General features: G+C 42.1%; 1 protein-coding gene across 1 annotated transcript in view; it reads right to left on the bottom strand.

Moving 5' to 3' along the window:
* Positions 1–19,962, bottom strand: part of GAS2L3 (growth arrest specific 2 like 3) — a 234,627-nt gene that overhangs the window by 184,582 nt on the left and 30,083 nt on the right. Inside the window, exons 2-3 of the mRNA XM_086918027.1 lie at positions 8,245–8,447; positions 1,245–1,294 (exon numbers count right to left, since the gene is read on the bottom strand). Of these exons, the coding sequence (XP_086774153.1) occupies positions 1,245–1,277 (33 nt within the window). The 5' untranslated portion in view covers positions 1,278–1,294; positions 8,245–8,447. The remainder of the gene's footprint in view (positions 1–1,244; positions 1,295–8,244; positions 8,448–19,962) is intronic.

The raw sequence follows: 19,962 nt of genomic DNA, 5'->3' as shown, positions 1-19,962 counted from the left end.
GCCATTGCTCACACTCTACCACTCCCTACAATGTATCCCCTGTTCTCAAGAGTTTCTACTGGGTTACACCTCCTCTTCCGCCTTTTACAAAATGATTCTAACTCAGCTATTACCTCAAAAATACACTTGTAATGCACATTCATTTAAGTCGACTCTTAAAATATTCCAGCACAACTTCATCTGTAGTGTGACATGTGCACTATGTCCAGTTCTTATCCCAAAGGTAAAATCAGTCCAGTTGCTTTCAGTAAGTTCTCATACTAAATAGCTATAGTGGGAGGTATGTTCTTCTGCAGTATTATAGATACTGTAAGCTGAACGATTACCAATGATGAAAATAATTAATATTTTGCAGTCATTCTTTTGCCCAACAAAGCCAATTAGCCACATACTTCACACCGTTTTTTTAAAGACACTTTCCCAAAAACAATGCAAGGAACGACACTTCGCCAACATGTATGCTAAATTACCATTTATTCCCCACACTTCAGATACCTGGTCTTCTCAACAAAACTCTATCAATCTTCTTAGGGGTTAAGTTTGTTAAAAACAGCATACTGAAGTGCTGCAAGTGCAAGTCAGCAGGGAACAAGACTTGAGGCATATAGTTAAGAAACTGACGGCCTTATTTAAAGTTTGGCGGATAGAATACACAGTGACAAACGTTTCATTTGTCTCGTCTGCTGTATTACAAGTGGATTATAATCTATGGTGTTTTTAATAGGGTGGGAAGGATATCCACCCCGTTTTGACAGAGTACTCGTTTATCAACCTCTAAAACAGTCCCACCGGGTTTTTTTCTGTGTCAAAGTAGAATCAAGATCTGAAGAATACTTACTACACTTGCAAATCATATTACTCCAGCTATCTTCGGAAATACAAACAAAAAGGTCATAATGAACTTGACTACTCCCAGCCCCAAAAACATTTATATCTTGATGCTTCTGTATCTTTTAATTACACACTACTGATGATAAAAGAGTAAGTGATGAGCCGATCTGTATGTAGATAAAGAAATTGCTTTAGGTAAGACATACCTATATTGTAGTTCAGTGAAACTCGCAAACCCGCTGAACCTACCACTCAACCCAACACCAGAATGCCCATGTGTGCTCAGCAGTATGGTTTCATTAATGAATACATAAAAATATTTGTAGTTTTATTATGCAATTTGTTATTTGTTAGGAAATATTTGCACATTACACATTTTGTTACTCGCAAGCAAATGCTGGCATTAGACTTACCTTAACAACTTTGTTCATTGTAGTGAAACTCATTCAAAATAGCTTCTTTTCTGTAAACAAGCAAAATGTATATGTTAGTTCAATGTCATGCAATTAAATTGGATTCTGTAAACTAAAAAGCACACTGCTTAAATAATTATACATTCTGGCCCGACTCAAAAAGGCATTTTGGAGTACGTAAGGTAGTACTCCAGCAATACTACTTCACGCACATCTAAGAGCAATTCAGAAACCTACCGCAAGAGATCCCCACCTCTGCCTCTCCAATCTTTTCTTTGTCTAGATCTCTGCCCAAGTGATGGAGATTTCCATGCAAGTAGGTATACATTTTAGTAATAAATGTGGGACAAACAAGGGTGAGGAGTGGGAAAATAGAGAAGCATTACAACAAAATGAGAGGGGTCTAAGAAATGTAAAGGGCAGGTGTAGGGGGAGACAGTCTAATTAAAAACACCCACCCACATAAGAGTAAGACAATTGCAATTAATAAAATACACTTATAATACTATCATAGTGCATATAGTGACAAAGTAGGCTTAAAAGTATCTTCAGCCTTGTAGCAAGTCAAGCAACACGCATAATCAACCACAAGTATTGTATCTGACTCTCATAAAAAACAATGGAGGGAGGCTATAATGCTAACACCTGTAAGGAAATAATGTAAAATAAGGTACATTAATTTTAAATTTAAATATATATAATTTTTTCAAGTTAAAAAAAAGTAAGTATAATTGTGGCTAAGTTACATATTTTAATTTAATGTTACACCTAAATATAAAATAAATGTTTACTTTAAAAAGTCTAGAAATTATTAAAAATAATTAAAACATAACTTACAACAATGTTGCTAGAAATAAAATAAATACAATAATGCTAATGAGGGTGGGCGAGTACAATTTTTACCATTGGTCAAAATGTATTATTTTAAAAATGATGTATCTTGCTTTAAGTGGATATAGGTAAATATTGCGTGTTTAAAATTAACATTTTTATTTTACATTATACTAGTTTAAATTTTTTTTTATATAAAAAATAATGAACTGTATTAAATTTCCCTATATATTACTAACTGGAGATATCTTCCTAGATGGTGCAAAGCTCCACAAACAAGTCAAAAGTTAATGTCAGTAACTTTACATGTATAAATAAAGTAACAGGAGGCTCACCCCCACATTTTAGAGGGTTAAAATATTCTTAAGTCTACATCTAGGTATAAATCTCCACTCTGAAACAAATATTAAAAAGTGGAGATTTGCACCTAGGAGATCTATACAAACTTAACTTTGTGAGTTAGGTCCTTGAAGTCCATTTCCGTCTCAGTGGTTTCTCGTTTGACTCACATTTGTCAAGTAGTTCCTACAAATCTATATAGGAACTGTACGCGTAGACAACAAACTAAGGGATTGGTGTCCAGACTGATTCCAGATAACCCCCAAAGAATATGTTAGTCTGTAGACCAGCTAGCTCACAGTGCTACTAAAAGCCCCAAACCTTACCAAGGAGCGAATAGTCTCTGGCAACTTTGAACATGACAACCCAGACCCCTCGGGTATCGTGGAAACAGTACAGTACTTTTCACTCAGTTACTCGTGTTCACTTCTTCTCAGAGAGAGATATAGAATAAATGAAGGGGACGTTTTCAATAAGCATTAATTGAACCAGCGTCATTCTAGTATAAAATAGGTGTGCTACGACAACCATTACACGGAAACGTATATATATACATATATATATATCCACGCTCCTTGTTCCTGCAGGCTGCTCGCTCACTCTAATGCGGGTGCTTGGAATGAGATGACAGTATTGCATACAATCTCCACGCTTGTACAAATAAACACCAGCACTCCCGGGGGTAAATCCTCAGTTCGGATTTGATGGCACAAAATAAGTAAACAAACGTGTTTCAGCGGTACACCTTTGTCAGTGTTGAGAAAGAGCAAACCCCATTACCTGGGAGAAGAACCCTGTCTTGGTCTCTAAGTTGGACACCCCGCAAGTTTGCGTGCTGAAGTTTCTGCAAGTAAAGACTCCAGCGTCTCGTGTCAGCATGGAAGCTTCTCCTCTGGTTTGACCAGCGAAGATGTAGTGCTTATATACCCAAAAGGTACCCTCAGGGGTTCTATCTAGATGTGTGACAATACTGTGGGCCTGTCGTACAAGGATGATGATAGCGGTGACTTTTGTACAAAGTTATTATACAGAAAATGGTGCTCCTGGTGTGATACTTAGAATCCTCATGCATAATAAGGCTAGTTTTTGAAGAAAACCACAAGACATTTATTCGGCACATAACTAGGCAAAAGGTCAGGTACATTGGGGCTCATAACACATTCTACTGATTTCATGTTCCAATTTCATGCCCTCTTTGCTCTCTTGCATGCTTCTCTTCTGGAATTATTCATTCTGTGTCCTTACTACCACCCGTCATCCCCCTCTAGGCCTCTCTCTTTCTGTCTTGTTCAGTACTTGTTATATTTTTCTGTCTCATCCGCTCACTCTGGCTGTACTACGTTACAAGAATTTTACAACTTGTGGACAAAAAGTATTTTTGCTATGTGTGACTAGGATTGTGGCGACCACTGCATGTGTCTGAGTTTTTCAATATTTGTCATCATTGTGGCAAGAGTCTTGCTTAGACTTGTCAAAAGCTACAGAAAATGGTTTAACAAAATGGCCATGATAGAAACTTGGCGCCAGTGCAGGCGCAGTACTATAGTGCACGGAAATACATTACAGATTGTGGCAGTGGCTTCTGGTGAATTTAACATCGAGAGAATAAGGTGTGCAGTATCATAAGCATGTACACAGAACCGCAAACGCATGTGCAATAGCACAAATATGCTTGAAATTGCTCAACTATGTTGAGTAACAATTATGTGTTCAGAAGATAACCTTGACTGTAAAACGTCCAGACATGGTAAACAATACCTCAAGGTCAAACAAGAGCTCGTAACAAGGACTTAAGCAATACACGTTCACATCATGTTTCCTTTGTAGCCACAGAAAAGTGATACAGAGTACTAGCAGCAAGAACAGGGTCAAGCAGACAAGGCTGTAAGTCCAGAAAGCCTTTGGGGTAATACACAACTTGCTTTACGTCAAATGAAATCAACAGCATGTTCTGAATTAAAACACAATAAAGGTAAAGTGCAGTCTGCACAACAATCAATGTGACACGGACCAACAAAAACAAAACCGTATTTTCGAGACCTACCATTATAGAATTGTTTATTAAATGAGTTACATGGTTTTTGAAATATCTTCGGTCAGACGTCCACAGGTCAGGTCAACTGATTATACAAAGGACAGATTGAACAGCCAACTTTTTAGGCTCCGTTTAAGGCACTCTCTTCTTTGGTGGAGAGGGAGGGAGTTCCAGCTGGAGGTGGAGAGAACTGAGATCGAAGTGCCGCCCCATTTCTTCCTCCTGGTTCTTGGCACAGCAGCCAACATGGCATCAGAGGATCGCAGAGTTCTCGTTGGTAGAGAGGGCGTGAATCTGTTGGCCAGATAGCAGGGACTTGCTTTATAGAAGGCACTGTGAGCCAATACCAGCCCTTTGAAGTGCACTCTTTCACAGATTGGCAACCAGTGTAAATCTTGAAGTGCAAGCGAACATGGTCGTGTTTCCGGAGAAGTAGGGAAGCAACATTCTGCACCAACTGAAGTCTTTTGAGTAAGTATGCTGAGATGCCCCAGTACAGTGCACTGGCATACTCCAGCCATGAGGTTATTAGCGCATGGATATCTACTTTCTGGCAGGGTGAGGGAAGCAAGAATAAAAACTTTTTTTAGAGATCTATTAAATCTGAAACATGCACCTACCACACTGTATTCCTGCGGACGAAAGGATAGTGAATTATCAAATTTTACCCCATTTTACGTGGGACTGTAACCGGGGTGGGGGGAGAATGAGCGGAGCTGGGACAGAAAGCGCCACCCCAGGATGCAGGGGGGATGCCAAAGACGAATACTTCGTCTTACTGGAGTTGCATTGCAGATTGTTCTGGTCTATCCACAGAAATACCACTGAAAGACATGCCGCAAATGTTTCCTGTATGTTGGGAGTGTTATTATCTCACGTGAGAAGAATTTGCGTGTCGTCAGTGTAGGACACAACTTGTACCGCAAATGATTCTATCAGAGTTGCTAGAAGAGAAATACACATTAAATAACATAGGACCCAGGGCAGAGCCCTGAGGGACGCCAAATCTTAAAGATATGGGGTCAGATGTGAAAGGTGCCTCTCAAATTGACTGATTTCTGTCAGATAGAAAAGACCCTAACCAAACCAAGGCGGCACCTCCTATCCCAATGTTACTTAGTCGCTGCAGAAAAATGGGATCGGAGACCGTATTGAACGCCGCCGATAGATTGAAAAGCAGGAGGGCCTCCTGTTTCCCCTGGTGTAGTGCTAGCTTGATGGTATTGGACACTTCAACCAGAGTTGTTTCCATACTGTCCTTTAAACGGATAGTGGTACTGAGCTAGATGAAACAGCACCACTCAGGAAAATCGCACATATATTAGTTTCAATAAATCCTGAATTCTGGACGGTGCTGTAAGGTGAGGAGAACCAACAACCTCCCCCAGAATTGTCCTTCTCGCACTCGAGAGTCCCGGTTGTGGGCCATGCTGATGACAGAGCTGTCCTTACGAGCTCGTGGATTGGTTAGGCTGAGACCTTTCCTGAATGAAGAACCGATTATAACAAAGAAGATAGATATTTTACCCACTGTGGGTTGGAATTATCACCACATAAGAAAGGAATATACCAAAGATCGTAGAGCCTTGAGAAAGTCGCAGGACAATTTCCCAGTGTATGCGACGAAACGCATGTCGGCTAAAGAGAAACTATAAGAATAAAGAAAGAAAAACAAGAAGCTCAAAATACTGTGTTAATATTTATGCATACAATGTGCAGATACATGTTTTGATACACTACAGACGTGTGTTGAAGATTTCCTTTGTGGTTTCCATACTGTGTCCAGGGCAGAAGCCCGACAGAGGGGTGTAGCAGCCTATTTGTGTCCAATATTTGAACAGCTGGATGTCAATCAACTTCTCCAGAATTTTGGAGAAGGCTGGTAATAATGAAATAGGCCTATAGTTGGCCAGGATGGGTTTGTCTGCAGTAGACTTTTTCCAAAAGTGGAATAAGCTTACCTTTTTGCCTGCAGCTGGGAACAGTGGCTTAAAGTAGGGAGGAATTTAAGAGGGATTTAAGGGTGGGATCAGTTGCTACATGAATGGCCGTGAGAATATGAGGAGGGCATATAATATGATAGCACTTTTGGACACCTCGGAGGCTACCATTTATTATTGTGCTTATCGGAGGTTTGGACTACTGAACTGGTAATGTCTGGGAATGCCCCACTAAGCCTCTTGCACAGAATGCAAGAGCACAGAAACAGGAGCCAGTCTTCAGTTTAGTACAAGGAAAACTGACTTCCATCATTACAATTCTGTCTCCCGTGCTTTGGTTGCTTATCAATTCGTGAGTAAACACTAGAGATGTGTGCATTTTCCATAGAGGGTTTTAATTATTTCAGCCACCTTTCCTAAAATTCAACTGCCGTCACTCATCTGGACACTTGTGCTTTCAGTCTACAAGTTAAGAGCATTGCTCTTTGCAAAACCTTATTTGGGCAGGAACCCCAGGTGTGAAACCTCTTCTATTTAATGAGCTAGGCACTGCAAAAATATCCAGCCTTTAGAGCAAGACTTCAGGCATGGATGTTTCAAATAGAGGCATAAGAAGTATATATGCTGTGTATGCAAACGACACAACAAATTCTCAAACAAACAACATTTACTTCATATGCCACAGGTAAACCAGTTGTGCAACCCCAACTCCCACAATTTATACTTATGCAGTGTCAAAAGTGACAATGCGTACACTATCAAATATGCAAAGCAGGAAAACTGCTGTGCCCAACATACTCTACCCGTGTTACCTGCACATACCCCTAGCACCCATTAGATTATCTCTCTCTCTCTCTCTCACTGGTCCTTCACTATATACCCTTAGAACCCATTTGCCAAATCTATCATCCATATTAGGCCTTACAATACACTCCTCATACCCCTGCATCTACTACACATACTCTTTCTACCCATATGCTCTCAGAAGAAATTACTGCCTTCCGTGTACCCCTGGCAAATGATTCAGCTACAAATTCCCACGTCTCTGATATTTTGCGGCCTCACGTCCTCCATATGATGCCATTTGCTTCCCATATCTCTGCCTCTCCGTTCTCACAGTCCTGACTAGACAGTGCCTTGAAGTGGTGGGTGTGGAAGAAAAAAGAGACCAATACATACCATACATATCAAAACCAGAAGAAATAGAACACGTAGAACAGGACTCCCTGGTATTTGTCACTCATTAAGAACGTTGAAAATTAAATTAAGATACATATAAGTTGCCTCATACAAAGTGAGAATAGGGGATCAGTGAACCTGAGCGCCATCAAATAGGGTTTCCTGAACCTGGGACTTTGTATACAGAGGCACAGTCTTTGGACACTTCATGTAGGGCCATTTTCAAAAAGTGTGACACAATGACACAAACGATAGAACTAACTTGTTCGCTGGAAAAAACAAATAAAAACAACACAGTTTTAAAAAGCTGAGTGAACACTCCCAAATAAAGTTAAAAGAGCATGGAGTTATAATAAAACCTAATGCCAGACCTGAAAAAACAATGATATAAAAAAAACAGTACAATTTGAAAAAAAGATATCTGCAAGCAACAACAATACAGTGAAATATACCTCAACGTAAATGTTTGGTGGGGTGCAAGTCCATCATAAAAGACTAAACACACAGTCATTAACAACATTTTACAATAAAAAATTATTACATGACCCTTCAAACGTATTCATCGCCTATATTTTTCTAATCAAGACTTAAAAAATATACAGTGCTATTAACGAGTCCACGCACGAGAATTATTTTTTAGGGTATTCAACACTCGGATTAACCAAAACAGACCTACCAGCATGGCGGGAGTGTTGTCCGCATGCACCTCTTCACTGGGGTTCTTCAGGCCGAGTTGGGACCACCAGCTACCCCCAAAGCACGCTGCTACTGTACACTGACGAAATAATGCACAGCCTCTGCTAATACGGAGGGAAAGCTTCAAACGCGCTCTTTGTGCCCAATGAACAAAGTCATCTTGTGTGGAGAGGATTCCGTGACCTATTCCGAGAAGGAGAAAAAAATGCAGCGGACCAGCCAGTAAACAAGTTGCTCTCATTAAAATTACAATTCATACATGATCGCACCAGTTCTGATAGACTCAGCCTTCAGCACGATAACAAAAGAAAGATTTATTGGCAGGGGATTCACAAAACATGAATGCAACAAGTTCACAAGGCAGCTTTTGTGAGAATTTCGTGTATCTGTCATGATGAAGGATGCCTGAAATGTTTTGCTTCAATTAAGAGCCGAGTGGCTGCGTGGAGAAGCATATGTACAGTGTAAAAGCCCCATTACCCTTTGTCATTATCGAAAGCCTCAACAAGACGCCCTGGTGGCAGGCATATTAATTCATATTAAACCAGAACTAGCAGATGTCGTCAGGAATTCCCTGGAAATGCTGACTGAACTTGTGTTATGTAATGGGTGCCCTGGGAAGGGAATAGATCATCGCAAACACGGAAGAAAAAAAAGTTAGAAATACTATTCTGGTTATGTTCGGGGGAGGCCAGCATAGGCCCAGGAGCCAGAGGCACGAGAGATTTTCAGGATAAAACTGCTGACAGTGTATATGAGATCAACAGCGACAGATTGTATATAAATGTATCTCATGTGCATATCCTAACAATGTGGTTCTGGACATCCTGTACCTATTGTAGACACCTATGAAAGTGATATTTCTCAGTAGACATAACAAAATGTTCCAACTTTTATCCTGTCGTCTCGTCTCTAAAGACAGAACTATTTTGAATGTCCTCATAAAATTGGTGTCCAACGTTGGTTGCGAGACCCTTGCCCGATTTTCAAGATAACCATAACTATTTAAATTATATATACACATTTATATCGTATGGACATCTCGAATACCTAATACGCATGCAGCTCCCATGTTTTGTAAAGGGAAGCTTTGTATCTTGTGGTGTGGGAGTAGAGGAAACCACTTCAAACGCCCCCCCCCCTTTTTAAGTAATTTGCATTCATTTAAATAAGTTGATCGTAAACTATGATATTTTTTTAACAACCCCTTAACCTTCATTTAATTGCAGTAGTTTTCTCAGTCTTTAATGCCGTTGATGTAGTCATTTGATACAAAGAAGGCGGCAAGCCTTACAACAGTATTGTGCATCTCGATTGTTTCCTCTTACTGGATTCTGGATGTCAGAAAAGTAATAGGAATTAACAGGCTGCTTTGTTCAGTTACACCTGGCTTAACTAGCTCTGGACCATTGGTGGTTAAACCTGCTCTGAAGTAGGTGGAAAAGGATGATCTTTTGTTAATATTTAGGCGCTTTGCTCTTTATTAACACATGGACATCTTTGGAACCTTGTGGCACTTCAACATGTGGTAAATAAGGGTGTTGTGCACTGTTACTGCTCGATACCTTGAAAGCATAATGTCATCAGGAAGCTAGTGGGTTATCCCATGTAACTGATGGCGAGTCTCTCTGACAGGTACAAGGCTGGGGGATGGCAGTTGAATTGTTCTTGGACACCAGCTGATGGATGTACTCCATGCAGTTTAGTCACTGGTGATACAGAAAGCAAACTATGTGGCAAAGGTGGCAATAGCTGCAGGTCAGCACCCTTGCCTCTGAATATCATGAGAAATTGATGGGTAGATTCCTGCCTCTAGGAAGGTAAACCACAAAAGCACCTCATACTTCAAAGTTGAAGAAGATCTCCTCCAGTGAGAAGGCACGTGGATCTCCTTAGCCAAATGGAATTCTAAAATAACATTTGGGAAAAATCCTGGGAAGATACTGAGGACCACCTTGCCATTGTAGAATATAATGACTGGGTCTAAAGTGTGAAGGGCTTGAGGCAAAATTAAGCACCTGGCAATGTTATGCCTACCAATAAGGAAGTGTTCTAGGAGAATAGTTTCATGTTCAACAAGGTTAAAGGCTCAAACATTTTATGTGGCTCCCTGGCTAGGACAGTTTTCTGGTCCCAAGAGAGAGGGTAACATCTTATCATTGAAAACGATGCATCAAGCACTACTTGTCTCTTTTCACAACTTCATCGGCGGTGCAGAAACACCTCTAAGGCATCTACTAAGAGCTCTTTATAGTAACAATGTGCCCACCTGCACACTGATTTAGGCAGACCACCACAAAAGTCAACCAAGCAAGTGAGGAAACTGATCACTTTTGGTACGGCCCAACAGTACCCTTCCAGTGATTTATTTTCCATGCAGAGCTCGGATGGAAGTTTTCTGCGCACTCAGCAGCGTATCCAGGTCCACTGTGAAAATGACCAAGTAAGCAAATGCTAACTCCTCTGAACCATATGCTCAAATGAATCAATGATACGGGGTGATGTTTACTTCCCCACGGTCAGTAGGTCTAACCTCTGGGTCTTGCTGATTTTGTTCATCTAAAGTAGATGTAATAGGTCCAGTAGAAAAAAACTGCTGAAGTTATGCTGGTGTAAGTAGGGTCCTGAACATCTGCATGGCCTTGTTAAAAAGAGGGAAGGCATTTGTAATGCCACTGCTCGTTGAACACCAGACTGTACTCAAATGCATCCATGCGTGCTGCTCATTCAGGAGGCACCCATGCTGCATCTAACATTCAAATGGATGATAAAGGTGTCTACAAATGATCGAGATCATGCTTGAGGATAGAGTAAAGAACTTGGTCTGGTAGAATTCCCTCTCATGGGGAGTAGAGATACCTGCTGACTGTCTGCTCGGATATCATCAACTACTGCAAAGTAGATAAGAAAAAAGATATTGTGCTCGTTTGCCTATTTTCACAGCTCTGCCAGCTAGCAGAAATGTGGGGAGTGTGTGCTCCTTGCTCTCTCACCTATAAAAAACTGAGAAGTGTATAATATCTGTCTGAGATCACTACTTCCTGTTCTATAGTGTATGTAACGAATTTTGTACCCTTTTCTAACATTTCATTAGTCTATTTTGTAAATATATACACCCGTATCCTGGATATATTCGCTGTATCTGATTGTTTCATCATGAAATGATGTTTGATTAACACTGTATATTTTATCAATATTTAACAACTCCTGGGAAGAAATCAATCTGCAAGTAATATTAGAAGGCTTTCCCAAGTAATAGATAATAGTGAATATATATAACCAAGGGCCATATGTATCAAGCCAAATTGACTTCGCAAACGTCGGATTTCGCAGAATTTCGGCGTTTGCGAATGCAATTTGGACAAATGGTATGTATGAAGGAAATGTGCTTCAAAAATAAGGATTCGCAAAATGTGCGATTCCTTATTTTGCGATTGCATTTAAGGAATCGCAAATTTTGCGATTCCTTAAATGCAATGTAACAAGCCAAAAAAAAAAAATCGCAAATTGGCCTTAAGGAATCTCAAACCACCACCAACTTCTAGTTGGTGGTAAGTTGCGAATTCCTTTAAAAAAAGGATATTTTTGCATTTTTCAAAGTGCCATGTGACGCACATACATGCCCTTAGGGCATGTATTGTGCACCACATGTGCACCCATGCATATTTCAGGGGTGCAACAGGGTGTCCTTTGGACACCCCTGCACCCATGAAATTATTCTAAATTTGCGATTAGCAAATTGCGAATCACAAATTGAGAATTATTTCCCATTCATTCCTATGGGCCTCCTGGCCCATAAAAATTAATGGGAAAGTATTACTTACTTGCGATTCGCAATTTGCTAATCGCAATTAAGGAATTTTAAGAAATCGCTAAAAAAAAGCGAATTTCTACATACATACCATTTTGCGATTTCTAAATAGCTATTTCTTAAAAATCACTATTAAGAAATCGCAAAAGGGTATGTTGATACATATGGCCCCAAATCCCTTGTATGCACACTGACATGCCAACCTTTGCAAAGATAACAGACTAAGTCAGACAGTGAACATGTTTCACTGATGTGACAAAGTTTGGTGCACAATCATCAGGACTAAAAGAATAAAGGCTCGGAGTACCTGGACATCAATAAACTCACTGGCCTTGAGGAAGTCTTGGTGCCCCGGAGACAAAGATTTTCTCAGTTGATATACCAAACCACTGGATATTAAGATGATATTCAGAAAATGTATTACTATCATTCCAAGTAGGAGTAGTGCACTTGCAAACCAGAGGCAACAATACCATAGAGGACTCTATAGAATTTAAGATGTATTTTTCTCCAAACAACAAGTGCTGTTTTCACTGTGTTGGTCCGGTCATATATATTAGGTCCTCAGTATAAGGAACACTTCTTGGTAAAAGGTTTGCAGGTGGCCACTAAATCCACTGTTTCCCTGTGCATAAATATTGGGAACTTGCGTTTTTAGCTGTTGGTTGAAATTTGCATGGCCCTATGGATAAGAAAAAGTCATGACTATATGAAAGCTGCACATTACTGGATTCAAGTGGGTCTTCGGTTTTCAAAAAATGCCTGGATTTATTAGGGTTCCCTGGATGTCAGTATATCACCTGCCCTGCCATAAATCCCCCTTCTTGATATTGCTGAACCTCTAAAGGGACTTCGACACAGACTACCATCCCAATTTCAACTTCCATCCATGCACCCACAGCGCCCTTCACCTCCGAAACCTCCACTTGTTCCCCATACAGAAAATAGGTACAGTTAAAACTACTCTTCCACACATCTTCCAAGTGGAGAGGTGTGGTGCAGCGGCCAGGGCAGCTGACTTCAGAGCACAGGGTTCACGGTTTGAGGGCGATAGATAGATAGATAGAGTGAGGGAGATAGATAGATAGAGTGAGGGCGATAGATAGATAAGAGTGAGGGCGATAGATAGATAAGAGTGAGGGCGATAGATAGATAAGAGTGAGGGCGATAGATAGATAGAGTGAGGGCGATAGATAGATAAGAGTGAGGGCGATAGATAGATAAGAGTGAGGGCGATAGATAGATAGAGTGAGGGCGATAGATAGATAAGAGTGAGGGCGATAGATAGATAGAGTGAGGGCGATAGATAGATAAGAGTGAGGGCGATAGATAGATAAGAGTGAGGGCGATAGATAGATAGAGTGAGGGCGATAGATAGATAGAGTGAGGGCGATAGATAGATAGAGTGAGGGCGATAGATAGATAGAGTGAGGGCGATAGATAGATAGAGTGAGGGCGATAGATAGATAGAGTGAGGACGATAGATAGATAGAGTGAGGACGATAGATAGATAGAGTGAGGACGATAGATAGATAAAGTGAGGGCGATAGATACAGTAAGGGCGATAGAGTGAGGGCGATAGATAGATAAGAGTGAGGGCGATAGATAGATAGAGTGAGGGCGAGAGATAGATAGAGTGAGGGTGATAGATAGATAGAGTGAGGACGATAGATAGATAGAGTGAGGACGATAGATAGATAGATAGAGTGAGGACGATAGATAGATAGAGTGAGGACGATAGATAGATAGAGTGAGGACGATAGATAGATAAAGTGAGGGCGATAGATACAGTAAGGGCGATAGAGTGAGGGCGATAGATAGATAGAGTGAGGGCGATAGATAGATAAAGTGAGGGCGATAGATAGATAAAGTGAGGGCGATAGAGTGAGGGCGATAGATAGATAGAGTGAGGGCGATAGATAGATAGAGTGAGGGCGATAGATAGATAGAGTGAGGGCGATAGAGAGAGTGAGGGCGATAGAGAGAGTGAGGGCGATAGATAGATAGAGTGAGGGCGATAGATAGATAGAGTGAGGGCGATAGATAGATAGAGTGAGGGCGATAGATAGATAGATAGAGAGAGGGCGATAGATAAAGTGAGGGCGATAGATAGATAGAGTGAGGGCGATAGATAGAGAGAGGGCGATAGATAGAGTGAGGGCGATAGATAGATAGAGTGAGGGCGATAGATAGATAGAGTGAGGGCGATAGATAGATAGATAGAGAGAGGGCGATAGATAGATAGATAGAGAGAGGGCGATAGATAAAGTGAGGGCGATAGATAGAGTGAGGGCGATAGATAGAGAGAGGGCGATAGATAGAGAGAGGGCGATAGATAGAGTGAGGGCGATAGATAGATAGAGTGAGGGCGATAGATAGAGTGAGGGCGATAGAGTGAGGGAGATAGATAGAGTGAGGGCGATAGATAGATAGAGTGAGGGCGATAGATAGATAGAGTGAGGGCGATAGATAGATAGAGTGAGGGCGATAGATAGATAGAGTGAGGGCGATAGATAGATAGATAGAGTGAGGGCGATAGATAGATAGATAGAGAGAGGGCGATAGATAGATAAAGTGAGGGCGATAGATACAGTGAGGGCGATAGATAGAGTGAGGGCGATAGATAGATAGAGTGAGGGCGATAGATAGAGTGAGGGCGATAGATACAGTGAGGGCGATAGATAGATAGAGTGAGGGCGATAGATAGATAGAGTGAGGGCGATAGATAGAGTGAGGGCGATAGATAGATAGAGTGAGGGCGATAGATAGATAGAGTGAGGGCGATAGATAGATAGAGTGAGGGCGATAGATAGATAGAGTGAGGGCGATAGATAGATAAAGTGAGGGCGATAGATACAGTAAGGGCGATAGAGTGAGGGCGATAGATAGATAGAGTGAGGGCGATAGATAGAGTGAGGGCGATAGATAGAGTGAGGGCGATAGATAGAGTGAGGGCGATAGATAGAGTGAGGGCGATAGATAGATAGAGTGAGGGCGATAGATAGATAGAGTGAGGGCGATAGATAGATAGAGTGAGGGCGATAGATAGATAGAGTGAGGGCGATAGATAGATAAAGTGAGGGCGATAGATACAGTAAGGGCGATAGAGTGAGGGCGATAGATAGATAGAGTGAGGGCGATAGATAGATAGAGTGAGGGCGATAGATAGATAGAGTGAGGGCGATAGATAGATAGAGTGAGGGCGATAGATAGATAGAGTGAGGGCGATAGATAGATAGAGTGAGGGCGATAGATAGATAGAGTGAGGGCGATAGATAGATAGAGAGAGGGCGATAGATAGATAAAGTGAGGGCGATAGATACAGTGAGGGCGATAGATAGATAGAGTGAGGGCGATAGAAAGATAGAGTGAGGGCGATAGATAGATAGATAGAGTGAGGGCGATAGATAGATAGATAGAGTGAGGGCGATAGATAGATAGAGTGAGGGCGATAGATAGATAAAGTGAGGGCGTTAGAGAGAGGGCGATAGATAGATAAAGTGAGGGCGATAGATAGATAAAGTGAAGGCGATAGAGAGAGTGAGGGCGATAAAGAGAGGGCGATAGATAGATAGAGTGAGGGCGATAGATAGATAAAGTGAGGGCGATAGATAGATAAAGTGAGGGCGATAGATAGATAGAGTGAGGGCGATAGATAGATAGAGTGAGGGCGATAGATAGATAAAGTGAGGGCGATAGATAGATAAAGTGAGGGCGATAGATAGATAGAGTGAGGGCGATAGATAGAGTGAGGGCGATAGATAGAGGGAGGGCGATAGATAGAGTGAGGGAGATAGTTAGAGTGAGGGAGATAGATAGAGTGAGGGAGATAGATAGAGTGAGGGAGATAGATAGAGTGAGGGCGATAGATAGATAGATAGAGTGAGGGCGATAGATAGATAGAGTGAGGGCGATAGATAGATAGAGTGAGGGCGTTAGAGAGAGGGCGATAGATAGATAAAGTGAGGGCGATAGATAGATAAAGTGAAGGCGATAGAGAGAGTGAGGGCGATAAAGAGAGGGCGATAGATAGATAGAGTGAGGGCGATAGATAGATAAAGTGAGGGCGATAGATAGATAAAGTGAGGGCGATAGATAGATAAAGTGAGGGCGATAGATAGATAAAGTGAGGGCGATAGATAGATAGAGTGAGGGCGATAGATAGATAAAGTGAGGGCGATAGATAGATAGAGTGAGGGCGATAGATAGATAGAGTGAGGGCGATAGATAGATAGAGTGAGGGCGATAGATAGAGGGAGGGCGATAGATAGAGTGAGGGAGATAGTTAGAGTGAGGGAGATAGATAGAGTGAGGGAGATAGATAGAGTGAGGGAGATAGATAGAGTGAGGGCGATAGATAGAGTGAATGCGAGCGATAGAGTGAGGGCGATAGAGTGAGGGCGATAGAGAGAGGGCGATAGAGTGAGGGCGATAGAGTGAGGGCGATAGATAGATAGAGTGAGGGCGATAGATAGAGTGAGGGCGATAGAGTGAGGGCGATAGAGTGAGGGCGATAGAGTGAGGGCGATAGATAGATAGAGTGAGGGCGATAGATAGAGTGAGGGCGATAGATAGAGTGAGGGCGATAGAGAGAGTGAGGGCGATAGACAGATAGAGTGAGGGCGATAGAGTGAGGGAGATAGATAGAGTGAGGGAGATAGATAGATAAAGTGAGGGAGATAGATAGATAAAGTGAGGGAGATAGATAGATAAAGTGAGGGAGATAGATAGAGTGAGGGAGATAGATAGAGTGAGGGAGATAGATAGATAAAGTGAGGGAGATAGATAGATAAAGTGAGGGAGATAGATAGATAAAGTGAGGGAGATAGATAGATAAAGTGTGGGAGATAGATAGATAAAGTGTGGGAGATAGATAGATAAAGTGAGGGAGATAGATAGATAAAGTGAGGGCGATAGATAGATAAAGTGAGGGCGATAGATAGATAAAGTGAGGGCGATAGATAGATAAAGTGAGGGCGATAGAGAGAGTGAGGGCGATAGATAGATAGAGTGAGGGCGATAGATAGATAGAGTGAGGGCGATAGATAGAGTGAGGGCGATAGATAGATAGAGTGAGGGCGATAGATAGATAGAGTGAGGGCGATAGATAGATAGAGTGAGGGCGATAGATAGATAGAGTGAGGGTGATAGATAGATAGAGTGAGGGTGATAGATAGATAGAGTGAGGGCGATAGATAGATAGAGTGAGGGCGATAGATAGATAGAGTGAGGGCGATAGATAGAGTGAGGGCGATAGATAGAGTGAGGGCGATAGATAGAGTGAGGGCGATAGATAGAGTGAGGGCGATAGAGTGAGGGAGATAGATAGACAGAGTGAGGGAGATAGATAGACAGAGTGAGGGCGATAGATAGAGTGAGGGCGATAGATAGATAGAGTGAGGGCGATAGATAGATAAAGTGAGGGCGATAGATAGATAAAGTGAGGGCGATAGATAGATAAAGTGAGGGCGATAGATAGATACAGTGCGGGCGATAGATAGATACAGTGAGGGCGATAGATAGATACAGTGAGGGCGTTAGAGAGAGGGCGATAGATAGACAGAGTGAAGGCGATAGATAGATAGAGTGAGGGCGATAGATAGAGCGAGGGCGATAGACAGAGTGAGGGCGATAGATAGATAGACAGAGCGAGGGCGATAGATAGATAAAGTGAGGGCGATAGATAGATAAAGTGAGGGCGATAGATAGATAAAGTGAGGGCGATAGATAGATAAAGTGAGGGCGATAGATAGATAAAGTGAGGGCGATAGATAGATAAAGTGAGGGCGTTAGAGAGAGGGCGATAGATAGATAGACAGAGTGAAGGCGATAGATAGATAGAGTGAGGGCGATAGATAGAGCGAGGGCGATAGACAGAGTGAGGGCGATAGATAGATAGAGTGAGGGCGATAGATAGATAGATAGACAGAGTGAGGGCGATAGATAAAGTGAGGGCGATAGATAGATAAAGTGAGGGCGATAGATAGATAAAGTGAGGGCGATAGATAAAGTGAGGGCGATAGATAGATAAAGTGAGGGCGATAGATAGATAAAGTGAGGGCGATAGAGAGAGTGAGGGCGATAGATAGATAGAGTGAGGGCGATAGATAGATAGAGTGAGGGCGATAGATAGATAGAGTGAGGGCGATAGATAGATAGAGTGAGGGCGATAGATAGATAGAGTGAGGGCGATAGATAGATAGAGTGAGGGCGATAGATAGATAGAGTGAGGGTGATAGATAGATAGAGTGAGGGCGATAGATAGATAGAGTGAGGGCGATAGATAGATAAAGTGAAGGCGATAGAGAGAGTGAGGGCGATAAAGAGAGGGCGATAGATAGATAGAGTGAGGGCGATAGATAGATAAAGTGAGGGCGATAGATAGATAGAGTGAGGGCGATAGATAGAGTGAGGGCGATAGATAGAGTGAGGGCGATAGATAGATAGACAGAGTGAGGTCGATAGATAGATAGACAGAGTGAGGGCGATAGATAGATAGAGTGAGGGCGATAGAGAGAGGGCGATAGATAGATAGACAGAGTGAGGGCGATAGATAGAGTGAGGGCGATAGATAGAGTGAGGGCGATAGATAGAGTGAGGGCGATAGATAGATAGACAGAGTGAGGGCGATAGATAGAGTGAGGGCGATAGATAGATAGAGTGAGGGCGATAGATAGATAGAGTGAGGGCGATAGATAGATAGAGTGAGGGCGATAGATAGATAGAGTGAGGGCGATAGATAGATAGGGTGAGGGCGATAGATAGATAGACAGAGTGAGGGCGATAGATAGAGTGAGTGAGGGCGATAGATAGACAGAGTGAGGGCGATAGATAGATAAAGTGAGGGCGATAGATAGAGTGAGTGAGGTTCCGTGACGATTTGAACCCGTGTTTTCAACATTGTCGTAAACTCATAATTTTAGTACCAGTGAACCGCAAATGGTCCATTTAGTATATCCTGGTGTTTTCGCTATGCTACGAGCAAGAGCACTCCTGTTATAACCACATTTACAATACACCGATGGCACCCATTTTAGATTATGGCATCCATCTTGTATTCTTGCCCTCACATAGTCAATGGACACACAGTGACCTCTGATCAATTCATTTCACTTAAGGACACGTAGGCTTTAGCCGGCAATTCACCTCGCTAGTGACACGTGCACCTTAGGTCAGAAACGCTGTGGCCGCATGACTCGGCAAAAGCTGCCTCCTCTGCCTGAGGCCAGTCCTGCTATACTGGTTCTCGTGTTCGTTGGCCTGATCATGATTAGGCGGCCGAAGTTGGTAGCCTTGCCCATTTACGACCCACAAACATCTCTTATCCTGTTTTTCTATCTTCTGCACCTGGCTCTGCTCCTTTCCTTCTGGGCCTTTATTAGGGGGAGGTAACGAAATTTACGATGAGGCGGTCCGGCTCTTGAATGAAAAGATGACATGGGATTATGATCGAACAGTGGGAACCTCTCATTCGTAATGTTTTGACATCAGATATTGTTGACGATTCCTGTGTAACGCCAAATATTTATTGTTTAGGACATGAAGGTTAAGAAATGTACGAGTATGAGAAGAATGTTGCCTACAGCTAAAAATTGCGTACTTAAGGAGCAACCCACTTAGTGCAAATCGAACAGGCTCCTAGAATCTGCCAGTGTGTAGTTTCTGTGACTTCTGTGTCCCTGCAGTAATAAACCTTTGGTCTTTGACGCCACCATCGAGAAGCCTGTGTTTCTGTTTATTTGTGCACCGAGACAGGTAGAACTCAGGGGTCTTCGGGTGTTGTCCCTGACACCTCTGGACCTTAAAAAAAGTCTAGAACTCCAATTGGCGCCCACGTGGGGCGATGCCATTCGGTACCGGTCCAAAAGCCTGAAGAGTTCGAGAAGC

Source organism: Lissotriton vulgaris, chromosome 1_1, assembly GCF_964263255.1.
Source record: "Lissotriton vulgaris chromosome 1_1, aLisVul1.2, whole genome shotgun sequence".
NCBI classification, from domain to species: Eukaryota; Metazoa; Chordata; class Amphibia; order Caudata; family Salamandridae; genus Lissotriton; species Lissotriton vulgaris.
This window is presented reverse-complemented; position numbering and strand designations above follow the sequence as displayed.